Source organism: Microcaecilia unicolor, chromosome 6 (assembly GCF_901765095.1).
Source record: "Microcaecilia unicolor chromosome 6, aMicUni1.1, whole genome shotgun sequence".
NCBI classification, from domain to species: Eukaryota; Metazoa; Chordata; class Amphibia; order Gymnophiona; family Siphonopidae; genus Microcaecilia; species Microcaecilia unicolor.
This window is the reverse complement of record NC_044036.1, coordinates 219,358,197-219,379,582: the sequence shown is the minus strand read 5'-3', so window position 1 is coordinate 219,379,582 and position 21,386 is coordinate 219,358,197. Positions and strand designations below refer to the sequence as shown.

At 47.7% G+C, this 21,386-nt stretch overlaps 1 protein-coding gene across 5 annotated transcripts in view; it reads right to left on the bottom strand.

Moving 5' to 3' along the window:
* Positions 1-21,386, bottom strand: part of NDOR1 (NADPH dependent diflavin oxidoreductase 1) — a 390,824-nt gene that overhangs the window by 181,869 nt on the left and 187,569 nt on the right. For all 5 annotated transcript variants that reach the window (XR_003942469.1, XM_030206227.1, XM_030206230.1 and 2 more), the window contains one exon: positions 7,502-7,722. Coding sequence is in view for 4 of the 5 variants with exons in the window: in XM_030206227.1 (XP_030062087.1) it covers positions 7,502-7,722 (221 nt within the window). In the remaining variant the exon portion in view is untranslated. The remainder of the gene's footprint in view (positions 1-7,501; positions 7,723-21,386) is intronic.

The following is a 21,386-nucleotide window of genomic DNA, read 5'->3' as shown; positions in this document are numbered from 1 at the left end:
ATCCTTGGATTACCAGAGGAGGCTTCAGCATTCCCAGGATCTTCAAAAGAGAGGGCCTGCAATGCATCAGAAAGAAGCGCTGGCAGCTCATCGCGGTGAAAAATCCTCACCACGGATGGATCATCCGGATCCGGTGGCAAATCTGTACCTTCCTCTGGCTCTTCAGACCACGAGGGCCTGCCAGACCCCTCAGACTCCTCACATCCCGACCACAGGGGGGGGGGGGGGGGAGCGCCACTCTCTGAAGGAGAATGCACCCTTCTGCGCTTGTCCTGCGGCCATCTGTCAGGGGAAAATGCACCTGACGGCAAATCCAGGCCGGGCTCCATTGGAGGGGACACAGGCAGCAGGGCCGATTGAGACCCCTGCGGGAGAGCTCTTTTTAACATAAACACTTTATGGAGCAGCAAAACAAACTCAGGGGAGAATGGCTCACCCTGGTCTCCTGGTTCCAGTCCGGGGTTACTAGATCTCATATCAAGCTCCATACGAGGTTTCCCTCCAGGCTCAAACCCCTCCGCCTCAGCGGGGGTCGCACCACTCTGTTTCAAGATGGTGTCCACTGCCAGCTCCACAGAGCGGGAAGAAACCTCACTCGCCATGCTCATGCCAGCTCTGACATCTGAAGAGCACGATTTACAGAGCCCTGCTGCTGATCTGCGCTTGCCACAACGGGAACAGTGCTTAACAACCTCCGCAGCCATCGCTGAAACATGGCGGAAAATTCAAAATGGCGGATTTGCGCCAAAACCGTCCCGATCGCGGGCCCTCCCCAGAGGAGCTACAAAACCCTCAACAGACCGAGTCCCAGAGCTCCGGTCACACTGCACAATCAGAAGAAAACCTCTTTTTTTTTTTTTTTTTTTAACGCTGTGAGGAAAGTTAGAGGCAATTTTCAAACTCCAGAGGATCAGTAGAGTGGGAAAGGCAGGGAAAGGACAAACCAATGTGCCTGCATCTACATGGAAGTGGGAAAGGCAGAGACAGGGCGAGCCTATGTGCCTGCATCCACCTAGTAGTGTGTGGGAAAGGCAGGGAAAGGACTAACCAATGTGCCTGTATCCACATGGAAGTGGGAAAAGCAGGGAAAGGACTAACCAATGTGCCTGTATCCACATGGAAGTGGGAAAGGCAGACAGGGCGAGCCTATGTGCCTGCATCCACATCGGGGGGAGGGTAAGGCAGGGAAAGGGCGAACCTATGTGCCTTTAAAGTGGGCACCATCAGCCACATCACCCCTGCTACAACTGGCAAAAGCACAGGAGCCACCCCAGGCAGAATTCTGTAGGAGCTGAAAAAGCTGCATCCACCCTGCTGGGGAGATAGAGAATACTGAAGCGGCAGATTGGGCTAGCTGGCCGTGAGGCACTATGGTTTTTCAGTGCTATCTCCCCCTGCTGGTTGATGGACACAACCCACTAGTAATGGATTCATCTGCTTGATGACAAGGAAGTGGCTATATGTGTTTCAACAATTACCACTGTATTTGCTAAAGAAAGATGAGAGGACAGTAGATAGGCTAACGCAGGCATTTCTCTGGAGAGGGAAGAAACCTAGACTCCCCATGAAGATATTGACAGCTCCGAGAGAAAGTGGGGGAATGGGTTTATTGAGTGTAAGAAATCTTACACTAGCATGTTCAATGCGTCACATTAACGATTGGTTTAGAGGGACTGCGGAATTCTCCTTAACAGGAGTGGCGACGTCCTTATTTGCAGGAGTCCATTTTAGTCGTTGCTACACACTGGAGGGGAGCTCCCGCAGAGCGCCTTTCAACGTCACCCCCTATTGGTATCTTTGACAGCAGCCTGGCGTTGAATGTGTAGAAGGCATCATTTATTAGCCAAGACCACACCATTGCTTTCCATTCGCCAAAATCCGGCTTTCCCACCAGGTTGGGGGAGAAGCGTCTTTGGGTCTTGGGCGAAAAAGGGCATTGTATATATCGTACAGGTGATTAATGAAGAGGGCCGCATAAGATCATTTAGTGACCTGCAAAGGCAATACGGGATACCTCCTAGACAATATTTTGCTTATTTTCAACAGCAGCATTATATCTCGTCATTGTTATGGACTGACTTAACAGAGGATGTAATAGACATCTTAACGGAGAGCTATTCGCTAGGCCCGCAGCAATCGGTTTCGCTCAGGTTCCATCATCAACAATTGAAGGATACAATGGCAGAGCTGAATTATGAGAGATTGGCCTCGAGTTGGGCGAAAGACTTGGGTTGCAGGATCACCCCCGGATTGTGTCGTACATACATTAAGAATATATATTCGCTGAGACTCTCCATATATCAACGAGAAAAGTTATACCGATTTATAATGCGAATATATATATCGCCGAGACGGGCACTGTTGGCTAACATTGGGGGGACAGGGGCATGCTTGAAGTGTGGCAATGGAATGGCTTCCTTGGGGCACAGGTTTTGGTCCTGTCCCGCGGTGAGCCATTTCTGGAAAGGAATCCTAAAGTCAGTGCAATCAATGTGGGACTGTTCAGTGGTGTGGGACCCGCTGATCCTTTTTCATAGCTTTGTGTTCACCTCGGATCCTCCTGCGGGACTAAAGGGATTTATGGGAGTGGCCATATTTTTTGGAATCAATACAATCTTGAGGGCTTGGCTCTCCCCATTGGGCCCCTCTCTACAAATGTGGAGAACTCAAATGATACAACAAATGAGGGTGGATAGATGTGGAGTCAAGCGATGGGATAGCGTTCCTGGTGCCCGGTTCAGAGCCAGATGGGAACCACTCTGGAATACTCTACCACACAAAGGTAGAAGTTATATATTAAATTGCTGATTCATGTGATAGCTTTAGGGTGGGTGGGGGCAGAGGGTCTAGGGGTAGGGGGGATTTGAAGAGGTAGGTGTTGGCATTAAGGCTATGTGGGTTGATCTATGTATTATCAAGTTGATTGATTTATAAGAACCTTTTCTGTTATTCTAATTTGGTAGATTTCTAAGATTCTGATGAGGTGCGGGGGGGGGGGGGGGGGGAGTATTAACAAGTTTGATGGCATAGCTGCCATATAGTAATTCCACAATGCTGTGTGTCAAGTCATGTAAAATGTGCAGAAGGCTAGGCCTCAGTAGCTTGATTAAATTCAAAGCATGGTGGGGATAGGGGTGGGAGGGAAATAATTAAAAGTTTGATGGCTGCCTCAATATTTAATTATGCCTGGATATTGTTTGTCTTCTGAGATATGAATGTTAGTATTTTCATACTGTTGGAAGTGTTTGTACTTGAAATGTCATCAATAAAAATGTTGAAATATTTCAGAACCCTGTGTGGTGATACATGTATGTTAAAGTACACACACTGACAAAATGGTGCATACTTATATGATTACTGCATGTGCGCAGTTGGAGCATGAGCAGAGTTGCAATGTATGCATGTATTTTATAAAATACATGACTATACATACACACATTTACAGCTGCCTTGGAGAAGATGTAAATGTGAGCATCAGGATGTGCTACTGGAGCTAGATCTGGAAGCCTATTTTATAAAGGTATATATAGGCATCTATGTTGCCTTTACAAAACAGACAAAAAAAAAAAAAAAAAAAAAAAAAGAGTATTTGGACTTCTCACATAGGTAACATGTTATAAAATCAAGCACAAAATGAGAAGTTTTAATAGTGATCTCTAGCATCCCTCTACACTAAAGACACAGCACTAACTGCCCTGTTCTGAGTGATGGTTTCCATTGTCTCTATGAAGAAACAGCTTTGTAATGTTATAATATAAATAAGTGGAGACAACATGCACAGCAGTGCAGCTGGTGCTGTGTCTTCAATGTAGAGAGATGCTAGAGATCACCATCAAAATGTGTGTGTGTGCCTGCCTTGTGTGTGTATGTATCTCTATTTTGTTTTTGACAATTCAAAGTTTCACAGTAGAAAGAACAACAAAGAATATAAAATATAACTCAATAACTTAAAATGCAGGGCATCAAATCTAGGGAATTATTTGTAACCTGGGGGGGGGGGGGGGGGGGGGGGATTTGGGGTGTGGAGTAGTTGCAAGAGGATCATCTTTAAGGGAGGAATAGTATATGGGGTATTGAGACAGTTGTGAGGAATTATCAGGATGGTGGGGCAGTTGCAGCAGGTAGTTTTGGGGTGCAGGTAAGTTTTTGGGGATGGGGCTGTTTGCAGGTAGTAGGGTATTTGTGAGGATATGTTTGGGGGAGGGGCAGTTACAGGGGTAGATTTTGGAGGTGAGGCAGTTTGCGGTGTGGTGGGGTAATTTCAGGGGACAATTTTTGGAGGTCAGGCCAGTTTGTAGGGTAGTACAGCAATTGAAGGGGGTAGTTTTGCCAATGGAGGCAGACTGTGGAATGGTGAGGCAGCTGGGATATTTTTTGTGATTGTGGAGGTTTGCAGGGTAGTGGGACAATTGTGGGAGGTAGTTTTTTGGGGCTGGGTGCAGTTTGTGCGGAGGGAAGGGATGAGAACAGGAGAAATCTTGCATATGGGGGAGGAGAGAAGGGGGAGAAATGTCGGACATAGGGTTGGAGGGGAGGGAGAGACGGCGCATGGGGGAGAAAGGAAGAAATGTTGGACATGATAATAGAGGGAAGGAAGAAAGAGATGCTCCATGGTAGGGGGAGGGGAAGAAAAGAGATATACGAGAGAGAGGGAGAGACACACAGGAGGAGGAGAGGGGAGAAAAAGGGAGAAATTGGAGTGATGGAGAGATACTGGACAATGGGAGTGAGGGAAGAAAGAGGGATAAATGCTGGACCATGGGGAAGAGGGCAGGAGGGAAGAGAAAAGGGACAGGGAGATGTCAGGCTACAAGACTAAGGAGAGAAGAAAGGGGAAACAGATGCTGGGCTAGAATGGTGGAGGGAGGAAGATGTTAGGAATGGTGGAACCATGTGGGTAAAGCCAGGAAGGGAAGGGTGGTGTGGCAAGGAAATGAATGAGAGGATTGTGATTAAAGGGGTAGAAACATGGTAATGAGGAGTAGATTAAAGGTGAAAAGGAATGAAGGGCTGGGGAAGGAGTGAGATGAGGAATGGAAGAGTCAGTGGGTGCGAGACGAAGGAAATTTGATAGGTAGGCAAATAGTAAAGAGAGGAGAAGATGGATGAGAGAGGGTGGAATTTGACTTGACAGAGAGGCAGAAAAGAAAAATAAGAGAGAGGAAAGAGTGAAAAAGGAACAATCAATATGTCAGAGGCAGGTGTAGTGAGTAGAGAGTTGCACGGGGGCAGAAATGCGACCCATCCCTGCCGTAATCAAACCCATCCCCGCTCATCCCCGCCAGAATCTAACCCGTCCCCGCGAGTGATCACCTCCATCCCCGCCCGTCCCCATAAAAAAAAAAAGTATAAAGTACTGAGTGGAGTGGACAGGGGGCACACAATGCAGAGTAATACATTTAAAACGAATCAGAGAAAATATTTCTTCACTCATTAATATACTGAATCTTAGAAAAAGGGCAATAAATACATAAAACAAACTAAGTTTTTTCCACACTAAAATAGAGAGAAATATTGGTCACTCAAACAGCACAATGCCCTCAACAAAAGAAACAAGTGGGTATGCTAATGCTTTAGCTGCAGTAAAACAGCTCACAAACAGCCTGTTCCCACCATGAGAGAAATAAACTGCCTATACACATATAAAAAAATAAAAGTAGTCCGCTGAGCTCAGCTCTGTGCAGTTCTCTTCTGTGGATACCGAGGTCTGGCAGTGCCTGGAAGACTCACTACATACAACTTGAGCAAATCTGCTGCATGTATTGAACTTGAGTTGAGACAGAGAGACCCGGGTGAAAACGTGCAAGTGCTCGTCAGGGACGTCCTTTTTTTTTTTTTTTTTAGATTACAGATGAAGGCTGTCTAAGTGTTAGGCGCTCAAGTCCCACCTTCGCTATGCCTCCAACACCCCATTGAAATTTGACCATCCCTGCGATGGAGCAGTTAAGGACACCCAAAATGGATGTTCTTCTAAGAAGGACATCCACGCGCCTTTGCTATGCCCAACACCCCGCCCCCCTTGAAATTTGGCCGTCCCTGCAACGGGGCAGTTGAGGGCGTCCTTCTTTTCCCACTGGACGAGAGCTTGGTGTCTCCACCCTCTAAAAGAAGAAAGGGCGATTGGCAAACCAGCACTGCAGCATGATTGATGCAATAGGGGCACAGATCAGCAGAAAAGCAGCGGGCTCTCACAAAGGTAGGTGCGCGGCGCGTCCCCACTGGAATCCCGCCAGAACATCCTCCATCCCCACGGGATTCCCGCATGTCTATTTCCGACCCCGCAGCACTCCCGCTGACCAGGAGGGGATTCCCACGGGATTCCCACGGACTCTGCAGGATCCCCGCAAACCCCGTTCCCATGCAGACCTCTAGTAGTGAGGGAATAGACTGGAGAGAAAAGAAAAGACAAATGGACAGCAATCACTTGAAGGAGAATTAGCAGACCACAGACAGGAATGCAGAAAAAAGAAACTGGATGTCTAGACCACAAAGGTAGAAAAAATCATTTTATTTTGAATGTTTTAAATGGAATATGTTAGCTTTGGGCAGGAGTTCTCAACTCAGTCCGCAGGACACATCTAGCCAGTCGAGTTTTCAGGATACCCACAATGAAAATGCATGAGATAAATTTGCATATAATGGAGGTAGGGCATGCAAATCTCTCATGCATATTCATTGTGAGTATCCTGAAAATCTGACTGGCTAGGTGTGTCACAAGGACTGGGTTGAGAACTGCTTTGGGAAATGTGCATAGGAAATGTCTTTGTATTGCATCCAGTAGAAAAGGAAATGCATTTCAGTTTTTATTTCTCCAGTGTTGCAGTACATGCTAAGTTTAACTTCTTGGGGTTCCAAGTTCTATTTTTGTCTAAATATTTTTATTTCTAATTTCTAATCACTTGTTCTGTATTTGGTGAGGGTCTGTCTGTGTGATAGTAATGGCAGGTGGGGAAATTGGAGAGGAGGGAGGGAGGAGAGGGGATCGGGAGGGGGGTACTCCTTTATTTTCTGACCAGGACCCTAGCATGTGAAACACTGGGCCTGACACTTGCTGTATAGCTGATAGGAATCCCCAAGCGTCCCCAGCTGATGACCCCCTTCAAAGACGGCCAAAGCTTTCTTATACCTAGCTCTGCAGTCAGCAACAACATCCTTGAGCCACTGACAACTAATCATACATGGGGTGCTGCCATCAGTTGTTTAGGAATGTTGCTGTTGCCTGCCAAGCTTGATAAAAAGGAATTTAGACCACCTTCAGAGAAGGTGTTCAGTTGACAGAGTTTTAGGATCTTCATTAGCTAATTTATTTAAATTTTCAGGTGGGTGTAGGGTGGGGCAGAGAAAATGTTGAACCCATCCACTTTGGGCTCAGGTCCTCCCAAACTGGCTGCCTGGCTACGCCACTGCAAGATCCATTATCATCAGAAGACTGAGCTGCATTCTGGATGGATGAGCTTCTGTGTACTCACTCAGCATTTCATTCAGTCAGTCCTTTGCCTACCTCCAGGGTGGTCCTGTGTGGTCGGGTACAATAGTTGTATAGTTCCTCCTGGCCTTGGGCAGAGCTGAATTCTTGTAGTTTCTCCCGTTCCAACTCATCTGAAGACAGATGCGACAGCAAATGGAAGAAGGAGCATCGCGGGACACAGGATATGTCCAGATAATGTTCAACCAGGTACTGTACACTGCAAGGCTGTGGCAGATGGGCAGGAAGAGAGGTTGCTTCAAAGATAAAAAAAAAAAAAAAACACATAGGCCTAACTAAGATGACAGTACCACTAACTTTCTCCCTGTGCCACCACAATAGGAAGAATTTTACACTGACTGCTTTGAAGAAACAATCCCACAACTTGGTGCCTCCATTTAGGCACCCCAATGTAATCTAACACACCACTTGTATTCTACCAACTCCCCCTAGATGTTCAAAGCAGATTACAACTTAAATTCAAAGCCAGAGCAAACAACCCTGAGCAAACAACCCTCAGGAGATACAGAAAAACAAACAAACCTGAAATTCTATGATGGATAATAACATTAAAATAAATATTTTTGAAACTAAAATATGATTTCTAACTAAATGAAAAAAAGATTGTCCATTTTTACCTTATAATGACAATTACAGAGAAATTGTTAGAGCGAATTCAATACATAGATAGTAATGCCTAGACAGTTTAATTTAAATAACAGAATCTCATGAATAACTATCAAAAGCAGTAGTAAGGTTCAACTATAATAATACTGAATTGACACCTTGTGTCAAAGAAAGTTTTGCATTTGACACTTAAGCAATCAATAGAAGTTCTGTGCTATGAAAAGATCTGAAACCAAATTGGGTCCAACTCAGACAATAATGGTCATTCAAAAAATCTGAAAGAAAGTTTGCCATTACTGCCTCTAATAATTTATCTAGTAGAGGGATACTAGCAATAGGTCTATAGGTGCTGGGTTGATTGAAGTCAGCTTCCTTATTTTTGGGGCTAGGTGTTAGGGAAAAAACAAAGGGGTGGGATTTGATATACTGCCTTTCTGTGGTTACAATCAAAGTGGTTTCCATATTATATACAGGTACTCAGCGCTACCCTACATTAAGGCTGCAAGTTAATTGCAGTTAACTATGCAATGAATGCATTAATTATCAACCATGATTTAAAAAATTAATAGCGGTTAGGGAATTTGATCTCAATGCAACATCTCCTGTCTCCTCCAAACATCTCTTCAGCTCTCTTCCACTCCCGACCCCTGTCCTCAGCATGATCCAGCATCTTCTCTCCAACCAAGATTCAACATCATCCCCAGAAAGTCAGCCTACCCTAAAAATGGTCTTCTGTTGGTCCCCAGCAGCGGCAGTGCTGCACATATGCTGCCTGCGGTCTGTTCCAAAGCTTTCCCTCTACACATTCTGCCTCCTCTGATATCACTTCCTGTGTTTGCATGGGCAGGATAGGTCAGAGAGGAAGCTTCAGACTTGGCCACAGGCAGCCACTGCCAGGGACCAACAGAAGACCACCTTGAAGGAAGACTGGGGGGGAGAGGGAAATTGAGAGGGAGCAGATGCCATACCCTGAGTGGCGTGAGCTGCAGAACTGAAACGATCACCAGTGGAAGCTACTGCCTAAGCAGTAAGCTGCAGAAGCCATGAAAAGAACGTTGTATTGTACACCACCAAGTTTGTGTTGCTACTCATGAGGGTGGAGGGGAGGAAGAGTGAGGTGCTGAGCAATAGGTGGGAGGGAAGAGAGAAAGATAACGTGCCTGGGGAAGAGGAAAAGGAGGGAAGGAAGAGAAAGGGAGATTTGTTGGATATGGGGGGGGGGTTGAGATTATTAGTCCTTTAGAGAAGAGAAGGGGAATGGGATTTGATAAACCGTCTTTCTGTGGTTACAATCAAAGCAGTTTACATATTATATACAGGTACTTATTTTGTACCTGGGGCAATGGAGATATTTTTATTTATTTTGTTACATTTGTATCCCACATTTTCCCACCTTTTTGCAGGCTCAATGTGGCTTACATATAACCGTTAACGGCGTTAGCCGATTCCGGTCTGAACAAATACATGGTATGAATGAATACAAAGTGATATTGTGGTAGAATGAGGTACATGTATGGTAGGTTCAATTGGGGGGGAACTTAGGGAGGGAAAGGGGGAAGAAGAGTCAGGTAATGTCCGTTACGGTCTTTGGGTGCATTGCGTGACAAGTGTTCAGGTATTTTTATGTTGGGTCGGTGGGGTATGCTCTTTTGAACAGGTCTGTCTTTAGTGCCTTCCAAACATTTTGGCGGTAGAGCGTAGTTTTTACTGCTTTTGGCAATGCGTTCCATATTTGTGCGCTTAGGTAGGAAAAGCTGGATGCATAGGTGGATTTGTATTTGAGTCCTTCGCTGCTTGGGTAGTGGAGGTTTAGGTATGATCGTGCAGATTTTGTGGTGTTTCTCGTAGGCAGGTCGATGAGGTCTGTCATGTACCCCGGTGTCTCACCATAAATAATTTTATGAACAGTCGTGCAGATTTTGAAAGTGATACGTTCTTTGATTGGCAGCCAATGCAATTTTTCTTGGAGTGGTTTGGCGCTGTCAAAACGTGTTTTCCCAAATACAAGCCTGGCTGCTGTGTTTTGGGCGGTCTGAAGTTTCTTTATGATTTGATCCTTGCATCCCGCATAGATTCCATTACAGTAATCTGCGTGGCTTAGTAGCATTGACTGTACCATGTTACAAAATATTTCCCTTGGGAAGAATGGTTTCACGCGTTTGAGTTTGCCCAGTCACAAGATGCTGCAGTGAGAAATAAATAAACATATAGATAAATAAACTTCAATCATGCAATTAATCACGATCAACTCATTTTGATCGCCCAATTAATCACAATTGGAAATTTGAATCAAAATGTAGCTCTACCCTACATGTATACTTTTCCAAACCCAAGAGGTGTAAAATCTACTACTATGCATTTTTTTTTAGATCAAGCTGTGAAATCATGGAATCTGCTGCCGATTAAGCGAATGCTACATACCTGTAGAAGGTATTCTCCGAGGACAGCAGGCTGATTGTTCTCACTGATGGGTGACATCCACGGCAGCCCCCTCTAACCGGAAACTTCACTAGCAAAGGCCTTTGCTAGTCCTCGCGCGCCCATGCGCACCGCGCATGCGCGGCCGTCTTCCCGCCCGAACCGGCTCGTGTTCATCAGTCCCGTATGTAGCAAGACAAAGACAAGGGAAGACATAACTCCAAAGGGGAGGCGGGCGGGTTTGTGAGAACAATCAGCCTGCTGTCCTCGGAGAATACCTTCTACAGGTATGTAGCATTCGCTTTCTCCGAGGACAAGCAGGCTGCTTGTTCTCACTGATGGGGTATCCCTAGACCCCAGGCTCACTCAAAACAACAAACATGGTCAATTGGGCCTCGCAACGGCGAGGACATACCTGAGATTGACCTAACAACTTATCCAACTAACTGATAGTGTAGCCTGGAACAGAATAAACATGGGCCTAGGGGGGTGGAGTTGGATTCTAAACCCCGAACAGATTCTGAAGCCCTGACTGCCCGAACCGACTGTCGCGTCGGGTATCCTGCTGCAGGCAGTAATGAGATGTGAATGTGTGGACAGATGACCACGTCGCAGCCTTGCAAATCTCTTCAATAGTGGCTGACTTCAAGTGGGCCACTGACGCTGCCATGGCTCTAACACTATGAGCCGTGACATGACCCTCAAGAGCCAGCCCAGCCTGGGCGTAAGTAAAGGAAATGCAATCTGCTAGCCAATTTGAAATGGTGCGTTTCCCCACAGCCACTCCCCTCCTGTTGGGATCAAAAGAAACAAACAATTGGGCGGACTGTCTGTTGGGCTGTGTCCGCTCCAGATAGAAGGCCAATGCTCTTTTGCAGTCCAATGTGTGTAGCTGACGTTCAGCAGGGCAGGAATGCGGACGGGGAAAGAATGTTGGCAAGACAATTGACTGGTTCAGATGGAACTCCGACACTACCTTCGGCAAGAACTTAGGGTGAGTGCGGAGGACTACTCTATTATGATGAAATCTAGTGTAAGGGGCCTGGGCTACCAGGGCCTGAAGCTCACTGACTCTACCAGCTGAAGTAACTGCCACCAAGAAAATGACCTTCCAGGTCAAGTACTTCAGATGGCAGGAGTTCAGTGGCTCAAAAGGAGGTTTCATCAGCTGGGTGAGAACGACGTTGAGATCCCATGACACTGTAGGAGGTTTGACGGGGGGCTTTGACAAAAGCAAACCTCTCATGAAGCGAACAACTAAAGGCTGTCCTGAGATCGGCTTACCTTCCACACGGTAATGGTATGCACTGATTGCGCTAAGGTGAACCCTTACAGAGTTGGTCTTGAGACCAGACTCAGACAAGTGCAAGCAGGGTCTGTGTAGGACAGGAGCGAGGATCTAAGGCCTTGCTGTCACACCAGACGGCAAACCTGCTCCATAAAAAGAAGTAACTCCGCTTAGTGGAATCTTTTCTGGAAGCAAGCAAGATACGGGAGACACCCTCCGACAGACCCAAAGAGGCAAAGTCTACGCTCTCAACATCCAGGCCATGAGAGCCAGAGACTGGAGGTTGGGATGCAGAAGCGCCCCTTCGTCCTGTGTGATGAGGGTCGGAAAACACTCCAATCTCCACGGTTCTTTGGAGGATAACTCCAGAAGGAGAGGGAACCAGATCTGATGCGGCCAAAAAGGAACAATCAGAATCATGGTGCCTCGGTCTTGCTTGAGTTTCAACAAAGTCTTCCCCACCAGAGGTATGGGAGGATAAGCATACAGCAGGCCTTCCCCCCAATCCAGGAGGAAGGCATCCGATGCCAGTCTGCCGTGGGCCTGAAGCCTGGAACAGAACTGAGGGACCTTGTGGTTGGCTCGAGATGCAAAGAGATCTACCAAGGGGGTGCCCCACACCTGGAAGATCCGGCGCACTACTCTGGAGTTGAGCGACCAACTCTGGAGTTGAGCGACCACTCGTGAGGTTGCATAATCCTGCTCAACCTGTCGGCCAGACTGTTGTTTACGCCTGCCAGGTATGTGGCTTAGAGCAACATGCCGTAACGGCGAGCCCACAGCCACATGCTGACGGCTTCCTGACACAGGGGGCGAGATTCGGTGCCCCCCTGCTTGTTGATGTAATACATGGCAACCTGGTTGTCTGTCTGAATTTGGATAATTTGGTGGGACAGCCAATCTCTGAAAGCCTTCAGAGCGTTCCAGACTGCTCGTAACTCCAGGAGATTGATCTGCAGATCGCGTTCCTGGAGGGACCAGCTTCCCTGGGTGTGAAGCCCATCGACATGAGCTCCCCACCCCAGGAGAGACGCATCCGTAGTCAGCACTTTTTGTGGCTGAGGAATTTGGAAAGGGCGTCCCAGAGTCAAATTAGACCAAATCGTCCACCAGTAGAGGGATTTGAGAAAACTCGTGGACAGGTGGATCACGTCCTCTAGATCCCCAGCAGCCTGAAACCATTGGGAAGCTAGGGTCCATTTAGCAGATTGCATGTGAAGACGAGCCATGGGAGTCACATGAACTGTGGAGGCCATGTGGCCAAGCAATCTTAACATCTGCCGAGCTGTGATCTGCTGGGACGCTCGTACCCGGGAGACGAGGGACAGCAGGTTGTTGGCCCTTGTCTCCGGAAGATAGGCACGAGCCGTCCGAGAATCCAGCAGAGCTCCTATGAATTCGAGTCTCTGTACTGGGAGAAGATGGGACTTTGGATAATTTATCACAAACCCCAGTAGCTCCAGGAGTCGAATAGTCATCTGCATGGACTGCTGAGCTCCCGCCTTGGATGTGTTCTTCACCAGCCAATCATCGAGATAAGGGAACATGTGCACTCCCAGCCTGCGAAGCGCTGCTGCTACTACAGCCAGGCACTTTGTGAACACCCTGGGCGCAGAGGCGAGCCCAAAGGGTAGCACACAGTACTGGAAGTAACGTGTGCCCAGCTGAAATCGTAGATACTGCCTGTGAGCTGGCAGTATCGGGATGTGCGTGTAGGCGTCCAAGTCCAGAGAGCATAGCCAATTGTTTTCCTGAATCATGGGAAGAAGGGTGCCCAGGGAAAGCATCCTGAACTTTTCCTTGACCAGATATTTGTTCAGGGCCCTTAGGTCTAGGATGGGACGCATACCCCTATTTTCTTTTCCACAAGGAAGTACCTGGAATAGAATCCCAGCCCTTCTTGCCCGGATGGCACGGGCTCAACTGCATTGGCGCTGAGAAGGGCGGAGAGTTCCTCTGCAAGTACCTGCTTGTGCTGGAAGCTGTAGGACTGAGCTCCCGGTGGGCAATTTGGAGGCTTTGAGGCCAAATTGAGGGTGTATCCTTGCCGGACTATTTGAAGAACCCAACGGTCAGAGGTTATAAGAGGCCACCTTTGGTGAAAAACTTTCAACCTCCCCCCGACCGGCAGATCGCCCGGCACGGACACGTTGATGTCGGCTATGCTCTGCTGGAGCCAGTCAAAAGCTCGTCCCCTGCTTTTGCTGGGGAGCCGTGGGACCTTGCTGAGGCGCACGCTGCTGCCGAGAGCGAGCGCGCTGGGGGTTAGCCTGGGCTGCAGGCTGGCGAGAGGGAGGATTGTACCTACGCTTACCAGAAGAGTAGGGAACAGCCCTCCTTCCCCCATAAAAACGTCTACCTGAGGAGGTAGATGCTGAAGGCTGCCGGCGGGAGAATTTGTCGAAAGCGTTATCCCGCTGGTGGAGCTGTTCTACCACCTGTTCGACTTTCTCTCCAAAAATGTTGTCCGCTCGGCAAGGGGAGTCCGCAATCCGCTGCTGGATCCTATTCTCCAGGTCGGAGGCACGCAGCCATGACAGTCTGCGCATCACCACACCTTGAGCAGCGGCCCTGGACGCAACATCAAAGGTATCATATACCCCTCTGGCCAGGAATTTTCTGCACGCCTTCAGCTGCCTGACCACCTCCTGAAACGGCTTGGCTTGCTCAGGAGGGAGCTTGTCCACCAAGCCCGCCAACTGTTGCACATTGTTCCGCATATGGATGCTCGTGTAGAGCTGGTAGGACTGAATCTTGGACACGAGCATAGAGGAATGATAGGCCTTCCTCCCAAAGGAGTCTAAGGTTCTGGAGTCTTTGCCCGGGGGCGCCGAAGCATGCTCTCTAGAACTCTTAGCCTTCTTTAGGGCCAGATCCACCACACCAGAGTCGTGAGGCAACTGAGTGCGCATCAGCTCTGGGTCCCCATGGATCCGATACTGGGATTCGATCTTCTTGGGAATGTGGGGATTAGTTAATGGCTTGGTCCAGTTCGCCAGCAATGTCTTTTTTAGGACATGATGCATGGGTACTGTGGACGCTTCCTTAGGTGGATAAGGATAGTCCAAGAGCTCAAACATTTCAGCCCTGGGCTCATCCTCCACAACCACCGGGAAGGGGATGGCCGTAGACATCTCCCGGACAAAGGCCGCGAAAGACAGACTCTCGGGAGGAGAAAGCTGCCTTTCAGGGGAGGGAGTGGGGTCAGAAGAAAGGCCATCAGACTCCTCGTCAGAGAAATATCTGATGTCCTCCTCCTCCTCCCACGAGGCCTCACCATCGGTATCAGACACAAGTTCACGAACCTGCGTCTGAAGCCATGCCCGACTCAACTCCGTGGAAACACGGCCACGGTAGGAGCGTCGAGAGGTGGACTCCCTTGCCAGCACCGGTGAAGCTCCCTCCGCCGACGTCGTCGGGGAGTCTGCCTGGGAGGCGGCCGTAGCCGGTACCGCAAGCGGTACCGGTACTGGAGACCTCACCTCGGGCAAGGGGCCAGCCGTCGCCTCACTCGACGGTACCAGTGGCGCAAGCACCCCCGGTACCGGAGGAGAAGGGCGCAACAGCTCTCCCAGAATCTCTGGAAGAACGGCCCGGAGACTCTCGTGCAGAGCGGCTGTGGAGAAAGACTGGGAAGCCGATGCAGGCGTCAAGGTCAGAGTCTGTTCCGGGCGTGGAGGCGGTTCCGGGCTGTCCAAGGGGGGAGCGCATCGACACCTCCTGAACAGAGGGTGAGCGGTCCTCCCGGTGCCGATACCTACAGGTTGCCAACTGCCTCGGCGACCCAGAGCTCTCGGTACCGAGACGGGAAGGAGACCGGTGACGATGCTTCTTTGACTTCTTCAAGCGAAGCATGTCACCGGAGCTTCCCGGTACCGACGAGGAGGACGTAGAATCCAACCGTCGCTTCCCGGGGCCGAGGCCGAAGAAGGTCGATCTCGGGGGGGCTGTACCGCAGGAGCCCTGAGGGCAGGGGGAGACCCACCTGAAGGCTCACCGCCACCAGCAGGGGAATGGACAGCCCTCACCTGCACTCCAGATGAAGCACCACCGTCCGACGACATCAGCAATAGCGGAGGTCCCGGTACCACCGGCGTCGACGCAGCCTTTTGATGTCTCGGTACCGACGATGCAGGAGGTAGAAGCCTCGATGCAGTCGATGCCGATGCAGAGGTCGAAGACTTCGATGCTGTCGACATCAATGCACTCGATGCCCGTGCTGTTGTCGTCGAAGAGCCCGAGAACAACGCGTTCCACTGGGCCAATCTCGCTACCTGAGTCCTCTTTTTCAAAAGAGCACAAAGACTGCAGGCCTGCGGGTGGTGCCCAGCCTCCAGACACTGAAGACACGAAGCGTGCCTATCAGTGAGCGAGATTACCCGGGCGCACTGGGTGCACTTCTTGAAGCCGCTGGAAGACTTCGATGACATGGGCGGAAAAATCACGCCGGCGAAATCAAAATTCGCGATGATGACGAAAGGCACCAAAAAGAAGGGAGAAAAAACCCGTACCGAGGCCAAATAGGCCGGTCCCGAAAGCGAAAGGAAACTTACGCGGGGAAAAGCTGGAAACACGGGAAAGGGGTAAAGACCGGGGCGGTCTTTTTTTTTTTTTTTTAGCGAAAATCGCGAAGACGCGCGAGGTCAACTTGAGGGGCACGAAACGGCGGCAAAACACGACCGTCCCGAGCGCGGACAAAAGAAGACTGACGAACACGAGCCGGTTAGGGCGGGAAGACGGCCACGCATGCACGGTGCGCATGGGTGCGCGAGGACTAGCAAAGGCCTTTGCTAGTGAAGTTTCCGGTTGGAGGGGGCTGCCGTGGACGTCACCCATCAGTGAGAACAAGCAGCCTGCTTGTCCTCGGAGAAAGATATGAACACATATGAATAATATTTTATGGCTCTCAGTCATCTACTGGTGTGCTCAAACTATTCACCAGAATAGTAGACTCCAATGTTCACTTCAGAATATATTAAAGTGTATTTAGGTAGGAGGAAAAGGTCTCATAAATCACTGGGATATGTCTCTTTATAGTGGCTTAGACATCGATAAATCCCACTTGTGATTAAAATAATCATAGACCAAAAAACCCCCTCCTTCCTCAATCTGTGCTATTATGACATTTTTTTATATGTGTAGAAATTTTTCATATATATATAGAATTTTTTCTTTTATATAGAAAAGATTAATCATCATCTCTAATCTTCATCAATGAAACCAGAATGGCCAACAGTTTAGCAAGAAAAAAATGCAGTCTCATAATAGCCCATTAATACAAAGAGTTCTCCAATCAAGCACAAATGGGGGGGGGGGGGGGGGGGGGGAGAGAGAAAGAAAATCGATCATCACCCCCTTACAAAAGCCTGCATAAGACACGGATATGCAGAGTTATTTACTGGGAAATATTTTCTGGGGAATTATTGATTATGGGTCCCCTTTATCTACCTGTATGGCTTCAAATTTTCACGCACAGAACAGGACAAGGGCTGACCCTCAGAGAACAAGATAGTGCTATGTTCCAGTCCACTGAGTCCCTCTGTTAGCTCGGAGTAGACTGTGGAAATAAACTCCAAAGTGAAGGTGACTGTTGAAGCTGCTATTGATAAGAAGTTGCAGTAGTTTTTCAATAAAACTAATAACATCCATGAGCTCAGAGATGACATGGCCTGGAACTGGATGAGGTGCAGAGGTGGACTGGAGTAGTGAAAGATTCCCTGTGGCGGGTGGAGACCACACAAGGCACCTGGGACAAGCAACTGATGGCCCTTACTGATAAAGTTGAAGACTTGGAGAACAGGGAAGGTGCAACACGCGCATCCAAGAATGGGGCTTGTTGAACTATCTGGATCCCCCAAAGCTTACACTTGAGCAATTGGCATTGCCCGTTCTGGATAACATGAGCCCATTGTTTGGGGGCTCATGGACTTGAGGGGGCAGACCGCAGGTGGTGATCCTGCATGTGCTCAATTTTGCTCACAAAGTGGAAATCCTTCATGCCTTATGAGCATGTGATCACAAAATTCTGTGTTTTCAGGATTATTCTACGGCAGTTGCAACCAGACACCAGGAGTTCAGCTCAGTGTGCTTGGCACTTTATAAGCATCAAGTCCATTTTATACTTCTTTACCCAGCCTACTTCCAGGTGATGCATGAAAATAGCTTTTTTATGATACCCCCAATAGAGGCGCAGGCCTTTTTGGACTTGGTGCTCACGGGAGGGGGTCCATCTTCCCCCTACCTCAGAGCATTGAGCTTCAGGATGTTGGCTGGGATTTTTTCATTATTTTATTATCTTGGGCTGGACTTTAGGATGCCATCATTTTATCCTTTTTCCTGTCCTCTTGTTCTCCTATCTGACTGCTGCAGGGTACTCTGTGGTGACTTTGGGAGGGGACATTAAGTGTCAGCCTACTGGCAATTTCAATTGTGTTCAGTTTGGTTGGTCTATGTGTTATTGCTTGCTAGATGTGATTCCTTTGTACAGATGGTCTGTGAAGTTCTGTGCGAGTGTTGTGGGAAGGGGGGTAGGTGTTCATATGGGGGAGTTTTTGTGTGGGAGTATGAGTGAACGAGAGAACTTGGGGGTCTGTGGTGTTGGGGTGGTGGGTACTGAGCATGGTGTGGGATCTCTGTGGTCTGTGGAGTGGTGGGGTTCACCTGGTGAGGGCTGGGCATTGGGTCCCAACGTGTAATTAGACTCTGGAATTCGTTGCCGGAGAACGTGGTATGGGCGGTTAGCTTGACGGAGTTTAAAAAGGGGTTAGATAGATTCCTAAAGGACAAGTCCATAGACCGCTATTAAATGGACTTGGAAAAATTCCGCATTTTTAGGTATAACTTGTCTGGAATGTTTTTACGTTTGGGAAGCGTGCCAGGTGCCCTTGACCTGGATTGGCCACTGTCGGTGACAGGATGCTGGGCTAGATGGACCTTTGGTCTTTCCCAGTATGGCACTACTTATGTACTTATGTACTTATGTCCCCTTTGCTAGAGTTGTTTTCTTTTTGGAAAAGTGTATTATGGTTATACTGTGGGATCCCCCTTGAAAGTTTGTTCTTGGAATGTTGTGGCTATTAATTCTCTATCAAGAGGACAAAAATTTTGCAAGAGATAAAGAAAAAAGGGGTTCATATAGCTTGTCTTTGGGACACCCATCTCAGTGATGGGGAACATCAAAAGCTGTAGCATAGCTGGGTGGGTGCCTTGCACTATTCTTCTGGTACTACCCATAGTGCTGGGGAGGCAATTTTTATAAGCAAGGATGCCCTGGGCAGGGCGCCGCAATTTTCAAGGTGGCACTGGAAAAGGAGGAAGTGTGCTACTCCCTCCTCCACCACTAAGGGGGGGAGAAGGGGGCCGCTAGACCAGATCTTCAGCCCAACTCGCTACTTAATTTTGAAGTCAAACTGATGGTCAAGATTCTTGCTACTTGGTAGGTGGGTCTTCTTCTGGATCTTATTCATCAGGATTAGGTGAGCTTGGTGCAATGCTAGAACATTCACAAGGTTATGGAAGTCTTGGGGCATTGTACCACTGGGAATATCCTTTTCCTCTTAGTTAGTCTGGATGCCCAAAAGGCTTTTGATTGTGTACATTGGGATTATGTTTTCTTTATTGGATAAATATGGTTTTGGGAGACCCTTCTTGGATATAATAAAGATCCTATACCAATCCTCTGTCGGAAGTGTTGATCAACGGTATATTTTACCTTCCGAATGTATTTAAATAACCATGATGTGGCTCTTTTACAGAAATGTTTGACTGAGTTTCTGTGGACTCTCTAAAAGGCCGAGTCTCCCTACAACAATTATCTTTGCCTTTTGGTCAAGGAGGCATGAGTTTACCTGATCTGAGGCGATATAATGTGGCTTGTACTGCGAGACATTAAGTGGACTGGATTAAAGGGTTATTTTACTCCTACTCTTCTGAAATGACAGTTGATTGCAACAACCCATTTGTTGTACAATCTTCAAAGTATCTTACACAAGTAATGACAGCTGCAGTGCATCCTATTTTGAAACCTATGCACCAAGGCTGGAAGTGGCTTTGCAAGCAGATAAAGCTTTTTTGACTATGCTATTTCCTCTCTGGGGTGATAGTGATTTTGACTCTGATGTGACATAAGTTTTACTTATGGTGCTGGTCGCAGCATGGTTTAACCTACGTTCGTGATCTGGTGGCTGAAAAAGGGACCATGAAATCCTATCAATAGCTTCAGGAGGAGGGGAGTTTGTGAGATTTATTTATTTATTTATTTATTTGTTGCATTTGTATCCCACATTATCCCACCTCTTTGCAGGCTCAAAGTGGCTTACAATACATCATGAGTAGTGGAAGAATGTTAGTAAAATAAACATTTAGTATTGCATGATCTTGGTCAGCATGATGATAAAAAAACAAAGTAATAGCATACAAGCAGATATTAAGAAACAGTTCTGAAATTAGATAGGCGAGTTGTGCATATTCACATGGGTTGATCTTTTTGGTATGCTCTATCAAAGAGATGGGTCTTCAGTAATATGCGGAAGTCCGTTCTTTCGTACATCGATTTCAGGCTGCGCAGCAGTGCGTTCCATAACTGTGTGCTCAGGTAGGTGAAGTTTGACACATGCATTAGTTTGTATTTCATTCCTTTGCAGCTGGGGAAGTGCAGATCAAGGAATGTGCGGGATGAATATTTGGCATTCCTAGGTGGTAGGCCTATCAGCTCAGACATATAAGCTGGTGCGCCTCCATGGATAATTTTGTGAACTAGTGAACATATTTTGAATGTGATGCGTTTCTTAAGTGGGAGCCAGTGTAATTTTTCTCGTAAGGGCTTGGCACTTTCAAATTTTGGTTTGCCAAATATGAGTCTAGCTGCAGTGTTCTGGGCTGTTTGGAGTTTCTTGATTATTTGTTCTTTGCAGCCGGCATCTAGTGCGTTGCAATAGTCTAGATGACTAAGCACCATTGATTGTACCAGGTTACAGAAAACACTCCTTGGGAAGAAAGGTCTTATTCTTTTTAATTTCCACATTGAGTGGAACATCTTCTTGGTTGTGTTTTTCGCGTGGTTCTCTAGTGTTAGGTGTCGATCAATGGTGACTCCAAGATACTGACTGGCTAACTTATTAACAAGTACAACATTATGTTCATCCCTGGACATATCTACGCTGACTGAAGATGAAACTTTACTTTTGGCTTGAACAACTACGGCAGGTTTATCACTTTATCAGATCAGCTTGCATAGTTTGGCACCTGCCTGGGATTATGAATCCTTGGCCAGTGTTTGGAATATGGGCTTACGAGCAGAGGAACAGATTATGGGTGATGCTCTGCAACTTTCAGAAACAACAGTATAAATTTCTGCTTCACTTATATATTTCTCCCCATCAGGGGTACTTGGCTCAGCTGATGAGTACAGCTGAGCGTCCACGATGCAGAGCTGAACAAGCCATGTTGGTGCATATGTTTTGGACCTGTGTATTGATAAAAACCTTTCTGGGTGCAGGTGTTGAATTATCTGTCCATGATCTTGGGCACACACCCAGCTCTTTGAGCTGCTTTCAAATTTTCTCTCTTTGGGCCTTAGGTCAGGTCCTA